This window comes from Penaeus japonicus, unplaced genomic scaffold (genome assembly GCF_977035675.1).
Source record: "Penaeus japonicus unplaced genomic scaffold, GWHDUDI00000001_assembly GWHDUDI00000002, whole genome shotgun sequence".
NCBI classification, from domain to species: domain Eukaryota; kingdom Metazoa; phylum Arthropoda; class Malacostraca; order Decapoda; family Penaeidae; genus Penaeus; species Penaeus japonicus.
Genome location: NW_028234404.1, coordinates 37,436,549 through 37,444,048, shown reverse-complemented (window position 1 = coordinate 37,444,048; position 7,500 = coordinate 37,436,549). Strand labels below are relative to the sequence as shown.

The 7,500-nt window shown below is 45.1% G+C and overlaps 1 protein-coding gene across 17 annotated transcripts in view; it reads left to right on the top strand.

The window, feature by feature from the left end:
* Positions 1-7,500, top strand: part of pyd (zonula occludens-like protein polychaetoid) — a 325,065-nt gene that overhangs the window by 282,982 nt on the left and 34,583 nt on the right. For all 17 annotated transcript variants that reach the window (XM_086550436.1, XM_086550414.1, XM_086550385.1 and 14 more), the window contains one exon: positions 7,315-7,487. In XM_086550436.1, the coding sequence (XP_086406562.1) occupies positions 7,315-7,487 (173 nt within the window). The remainder of the gene's footprint in view (positions 1-7,314; positions 7,488-7,500) is intronic.

Sequence of the window (7,500 nt, the reverse complement as noted above, 5' to 3'; positions counted from 1 at the left end):
AGAAGTAGTAGTAGTAGTAGTAGTAGTAGTAGTGGGTAGTAATAGTGATAGTAGTATAGTTGGTAGTTTTAGTAGTAGTAGTAGTAGTAGTCGTAGTAGTAGAAATAATAGTAGTAGTAGTAATAGTATTAGTAGTAGAAACGTCAGTAACAATAATAGTGGCGAAAGTAGTAGTAGTAGAAATAGTAATAGTAGTAGTTGTAGTAGTAATAGTATTAGTAATAGAAACGTCAGCAACAATTATAGTGGCGAAAGTAGCAGTAGTAATAATAGTATTAATACTAGTGATAGTAGTGATAGTGTGTCGCGGCCTCGCAGTGTGAACCTTTCGAAACGGCGGGCGAGGCAGACGGAGAGGTCGTTCAAGGCGAGCGACTCCAGGGGCGGGGGGGGGGGGGGCGTGTGGCAGCAAGTCGATGGCAAGTGGAGAGTGTGAATTCATATTCCAAATTAACATCGATGATTATGGTTCTATTTTTTTTTTCTCTCTCTCTCTCTCCCTCATGGTTTGACGCTGTCGGTTCGTGCGTGAGTGGTGTGTTTAGGGGCGATAGGTTGCTTGCCGAAAGAGCGCGTGGGAGAAAGATATATGTAGACGGGCACGCATGCTCGCACGCACACACACACACACACACACACACACACACACACACACACACACACACACACACACACACACACACACACACACACACACACACACACACACACACACACACACACACACACACACACACACACACACACACACACACACACACACACACACACACACACACACACACACACACACACACACACACACACACACACACATTTATTTGATTTGTAATAGAATGAATGCGTGAGTGAGTGAGTGAATGAGGAAATTCTGTCCATAGAATTTCAGTTTCCTTGAGCGCAGAGGACTGGCCATTAGGAACGATGCCTATGCTGACGTGAGTCCTTGCTCCAAAAGTGATTGGCGGTGTCAGGAGGAGGAGGAGGAGGAGGAGGAGGCCGCCGCGCGGGGAGATGAACTCTGCTCTTTGGAATTAATGAATTGTCTCTCCCCGCATTTCCTGGGCCTCTCGTATTCTTCCTCTCTTCCTTCTTGGCTTTCTTCTCTTTTCTCCCCCTCACTCTTCTTCTTTTTCTACTACTACTTTTCTTGATCTTTCTCATCTTTCTCCTTCTCTTTCTTCTCCTCCTCTTTCTCCTTCTTCATTTCCTTCTTTTCTTCTTCTTGTTAATCCTTCTCCTCCTTTTGCTCTTAATCTTTCTCCTCTGTCTCTTTCTCCTTCTCCTCCTTCTCCCTTTTCTCCTTCTGATTCTCCCCTTTCCTACATCTCGCCTTTATTATCTTCGTTATTACGGGAGAGCGCTTGATTTGCATAGAATAGGGTGCGAAGAAACGGTAATGCGTATTTCGATGTAATTATGTATTGCATACCTTTAGGATTGCATTTGGACCCTCTCTCGCTTTTTGACGTGGTCTAGATAGTGGTTATGTATATATGAATATAGATGTCGGTGTACATCGTGTGGTTCTTATTTTCTCTCTCTTCCACTCTATCTCTCGATAACCTCCCCCTCTCTCGCTCTTTCTCTTTCCCTCTCATTCTCCTTCTTCCCCCTCTCTCCTTCTTCTTCCCCCATCTCCTTCTCTCTCCCTCTCTCCTTCTCCTTCTTCCCATCTCTCCCTCTTCTTTTTCCCCTCTCTCCCCCTCTCCTTCTCCCTCTCTCTCCTCTCTCTCTTCTCTCTCTTCCCCTCTCCCTCTCCCTCTTCCCCTTTCTCCCTCTTCTTCTCCCTCTCTCTCCTCTCCCTCTTGCCCTCTCTCTCCCTCTCCTTCTTCCCTTCTCTCCCCCTCTCCTCTCCTCTCCTCTCCTCTCCTCTCCTCTCCTCTCCTTCCATCTCCTCGCCCCCCACGCAAGAACAAGAACAAGAACAACCTCAAGGACAGTTGTAATATCACATTACCGATGGAGGGAGCGATGGCTAGCGGCGCCCAGCTTCGTTATCTCCCGGGGCGATTGGCCTCGTGTGCTATTTGCTACATCCGCCTTCTAGATTAGCGCTCTAAATAACGAAGGCTTATTTGCGTTGTTTTGTTTCCTTTCGGGATTTTTTTTTTTATTATTATTATTTTTATTTATTTTTTGTTATTAATTGTTTTTTTAAATTATTTTTTGGGATTTAACAGGAACGTTTGTTTTGATTATGAATGTGTTTTTATTTCTTATATATATATATATATATATATATATATATATATATATATGTACATATATATATTCTTTTATTATTATTATTATTACAATAATTATCATTGTGGACCTTGGTTAATGGTGAAGTTGTTATCTTGCTTATGGTGTTTATGGTGATGCTGGATTAAATGATTGTAGGTTTGTTGTTAATTTTATTTATTTGTTTTTTTCTTATTGTCATTGTTATAATTCTCCCCATCTCTGCCTCTCTCTCTCTCTCTCTCTCTCACTCACTCCCAGTCCCACTCCTCCCCCCCTATCTCTCTCTCACTTTTTCTCTCTCCCTTCTTCCCTCCGCCCTCCTCTCCTTCCTTCCTTCCTTCCTCATCCCCATCCCCATCTCCATCCCCATCCCTCCCTCCTCCCCTCCCCCTCCCTCCCTCCTTCACCCACCCATCCAACCATCCATCCATCCATCCAACCATCCATCCATCCATCCACCCACCCCAACCCCCCCTCATCCCCCCCTCCCCTCCTGTAGCCCAGCGATGGCCGATGGGAATCCTTTGTCCGGCGACGTACGTACGTGTCGTACCCGGGCACCCGGAAGTGTGCCGATTCGCGCCGTATTTCCCGGTCATTATTTGCGAAGGAACATCAAAGGGATGAGGTGGAGGGGGGGAGGGGGTAGAGGGGGTAGAGGGAGGGGTGGAGTGGAGTGGGGGTCGGAAGGAGGGGAGAGGGGGGGGTAGTTGAGGGGGAGGGAGGCAGGCTTTCTCTGTTGCTCGTCCTTTCGGGTCTCTTTCTCTTGATGGCTGTGTTTCGTCTTGGTGTTTTGTTCTCTTAATTGTGTGTGATGTTCTTGTTTTCTTTCTTGGTTTCGTTATCTTTTTTTCTTTCTCTCTCTGTTTTCTTTCAATCGGTGTTACTTTCTCTATCTCTTCCATCTTCCCTCCTTACCTCCTCTTCCTCCTTCGTTCGTTCCTCCATCCCCTTTCTCTACTTTTTTCCCTCTTTTCCTCCCTTCTTACCTCTTCCCTTCCATCCTCTTGCCCTTCCGCTTTACCCATCCCTTCTCCCATTACCTCATCCCTCTCTCTCTCTCTCTTATCCCTTTCCTCCACCTTCTTTTCTCTTTCCCTTTCCCTCCACATTCGCGTCCTCCCTATCCCCTAACTCCATTCCTCCTTCCATCCCCCCCCCCTCTCTCTCTCTCTCTCTCTCTCTCTCTCTCTCTCTCTCTCTCTCTCTCTCTCTCTCTCTCTCTCTCTCTCTCTCTCTCTCTCTCTCTCTCTCTCTCTCTCTCTCTCTCATTCTGCGGGTCTCTCTCTCTCCAGAGCCGTTATTAATTCTCGGATTAATTTTCCTCCATTTGATGCCATTGTCTCCCCGGCCTCATTTCCCCCCTCGCTCAGCTCGTGGTGGGATGCCGGGGAGCAACAAGCGATTGAACGAGCGAGCGAACGAGTGAACGGAGTGAGCGAGTTGTCGGAGAGTTTGCGTTCGAGAGATTGTAACGGACGAATTTGGGCGGTCGGGTTCTTTTGTGCTGCGCGCGCTGAAGACGGAGGAGACTTGATTTTATTAGCGTTGGTGTGGTCTTTGTTTTCGCCAGCGTTCAGCTTCTTAGCGTCGTCATCATCATCGCCGCATCACCACCACTACTACCACCACCACCACCACTACCACCGCCACCACAATATCACCGCCGCTATGTATTATTGACACCATCCTTACTATTACCATCACTTTTACTGCATTGGGTATATCGCTTCCTCAGTGGCATATATTCATGTCGGTTAAGCCACTTACTGAGCTCTCTCAGAACGAGTTTGCGGAGCCGTGTTATTTGCCTCGCCGTTGCAGATGCGCGCATTGAATTTGCGTCGTGTCACTCGTTGCTCGGCGTGTTGAATAACGTTGCGTGCATTTGGGTTTGCTCTGTGTCAGAGTTCGTTGTGATGAGTGCAGAAGGGAAGGTTTGAATTGGCAGTTGGTTCGAGATCCGAGCGGCTATTTCGCATCGTGAGGACGGGCTGTGAAATGGGATTTGTTGTGCCATGAGGGAAGGGAGTCCTGCGTCTTTATATCATGAAGGTGTACGGTGTCGTGTTTTTCTTTTTTTTCTTCTTCTTCTTCTTCTTCTTCTTCTTCTTCTTCTTCTTCTTCTTCTTCATTTTCTTCTTTTTTGGCGCGTGTCCGTTTATGTTTTGTCATCCACGATATAAATACTAGAACGCTGGCTCCCCAACCAACCTGTTGTGCCCGGCGTCTGCAAAGGAGGCAGTGGCAATCCTTGTGCCAAGTTTCTGAATTCCAAGAGGCTGTCCAGTGAAAAATGCATAATCACTCACGACCAGAGGCTGTTGCTCAGGACGGAAGCATTGCATTGTTTGTATTTAGTGTGTTGACCTTTTTAAGAGCCTGGGTCCGTGGGAAGGTTGATTTAGATACAACGAGTCCTTGGTGGGGAAAAGATTGGAAACCACTTTACGTTGTTTTGTGCGTGTGTGTGTGTGTGTGTGTGTGTGTGTGTGTGTGTGTGTGTGTGTGTGTGTGTATGTGTGTGTGTGTGAACTTTCCGCCCTCTCTGTGCAAATGTCTAAAGTGTTTGCGAAGTTTGGCTTTGTGCGAATTTTAGGCTCCTTGCAAACCGCTGCTCTTTGTCGGGTTGAATTAAAAGAATAAAGTGATGGCTTTTTCACCCATGTAAATGTTTTTTGTTATCGATGCGGTGTTTCCCAGTATATTTTCCGCTGTGCTTGCAGTGAGTGGCGAGACAAATTTAGATTGGCAAGTAATATTAGGCATTCAGACATTCATGCCTACACACACACACACACACACACACACACACACACACACACACACACACACACACATACACATACATAAGTTCTTATTTTTTTATGTATACATACATACGCCATGCATAAAAAAAATAATGAAAAGCGTCTCTGTTATTCCAAGTAAAAGATTTTTATTCCGTTCAAAGAAAATTGTAAACAACAGCAATATCACGTGTCCTGTTGAAACGGTTGTTGAAATAAGAAATTATTCGAAATTGTCAGCTGCTGTGGAGACAGGCCGTGTTTACCTTGAGTTGCGTTGTCGACGGCGTGCTGTTACCGCCTTGAAACGTGTGGCGAACATGTTACGGAGTTGAACGCATCTATTTGGATATTAATGACACAAATACGATAAGTTGAGGGAAGGAATGGTGTGGATGGCACGGTCGCCTCACAGGAGAGGAAACGCTGGTGTGCTGCTGTTCAGGGTTTATTTATTTTTATTCTATCTCTCTCTCTCTCTCTCTCTCTATTCTCTGCCTTTCTCTTTCTCTCTATTTCTCTCTCTTTCTTTATCTCTCTCTTCCGCTCTCTCTCTCTCTCTCTCTCTCTCTCTCTCTCTCTCTCTCTCTCTCTCTCTCTCTCTCTCTCTCTCTCTCTCTCTCTCTCTTCTCTCTCTCTCTCTCTCTCTCTACCCTCCCTCTCGCTCTTTCTCCCTTTCTTCTCGCCTCTCTCTCTCTCTCTCTCTCTCTCTCTCTCTCTCTCTCTCTCTCTCTCTCTCTCTCTCTCTCTCTCTCTCTCTCTCTCTCTCTCTCTGTCTCTCTCTCTCTCCCCCTCTTCCTTCTTCTCTATCTCTCTCCCTCCCTATCCCCCTCCCTCCCTCCCCCCTCCCTCCTCCCTCTTCTTTCTCTCTCTCCCTCTCCCCCTCTTCCCCTCTCCCCCTTTCCTTCTTCCTTCCTTCATTCCTTCCTTCCCTCTTCCTGTCTCTTTCCCTTCCTCTCTTTCCATCCATCCCTCTCCTCCCTCTTCCTCTCACCCCTACCCCTCCCCCTTCCCTCACTCTCCCCTCCCTTACCCCCCCCTCTCTCCCCTCTCCGTCCCCATCTCTTGCCCCCTCCCATGTATCTATATTTCGCACCAGCGGAGGCCTTTGGATATATCCCCCCCCCCCCCCCGTCCATGAAAGGGTCCCCGCGATGGCACAGACTCGTATGAATATTAATGTGTGGATTTTTTTGGGATTGGGTGTAACGTTATCTGAATGGCAGATGACTCTTGTCGCTTTACACACCTCCCTATATATATATATATATATATATATATATATATATACATACATATATATATATATATGTATATATATACATATACATTATATATATATATAATGTATGTGTGTGTGTGTGTGTGTGTGTGTGTGTGTGTGTGTGTGTGTGTGTGTGTGTGTGTGTGTGTGTGTGTGTGTGTTTTCATTACCATCATTTTATTTGTTATTAGTTTTAGGATGGTTAAAAAGGATTACGGAAAGTTTAATGAAGTTTGTCCAGATTGATCGTCTATTGTTTTTGTTTTATCACGCACGGTTTGATTTTGTTCACATATGGAAACGATGAAATGATAATGCGTTTTTTTTTCCCTTTGATTTTCTTGTTTGAAGTCCCTCTTGTTTTGCTTACTGATTTATCTTAATTATACTTTTTTCGATTATGTTATATTCATGTATTTAAATCATTTATTCGAGTGTATTATTACGTTAACAGTTTTATATAGGTGTATAATTGTAGTCACGTATCTGTTCACGTAGATTGAGTTACAAACAGATTCCAGCTGAATGTTATAGTTCCATGTGTATGCAAGATCATTATGTCTACCACTGGTTCCCCAACTCATTCATATGTTCATTCTTACTTGATACATTAATGTAATTTTTTTTTATGATTAATTTACCGATTTTTTTTTTTTATCCCTTATTGATTCATATTTAGTTTCCTATATTCAGATGTACGTTATATTTGTCCTGTTGTAGGTTGTTATTTTCTTCTCATTTACTGACCTACATTCATATATTTATTCATATTTATTCATATTTGTTCACGCGTGTTGCAGCTTTGAATATCGTTATTTTCTTCCACCTGTTTGACCTATTTCATTCCCAGATTTGTTCACAATCACTCATATTATTTGCTTTGTTATTGCTTTCTTCCATCTACTGTCCCATTTCCTTCGCATAATTGTCCCCCCATTTCCTTCGCATAATTGTCCCCCCATTTCCTTCGCATAATTGTATAATTGGTCGATCGTACGTACTAATGAAGCCTCCTCCCCTTGGTGATTGCAGGGTGGGGAACGCGTGGTGTGGGAGTTCCACAACGTGACGCTGACCCGGGTGCCCGGCTACGGCTTCGGCATCGCGGTCAGCGGCGGCCGCGACAACCCGCACTTCACCAACGGCGATCCCTCCATCGCCATTTCGGACGTCCTCAAGGCAGGCCCCGCAGAGGGAAAGCTACAGTAAGTCATGCGT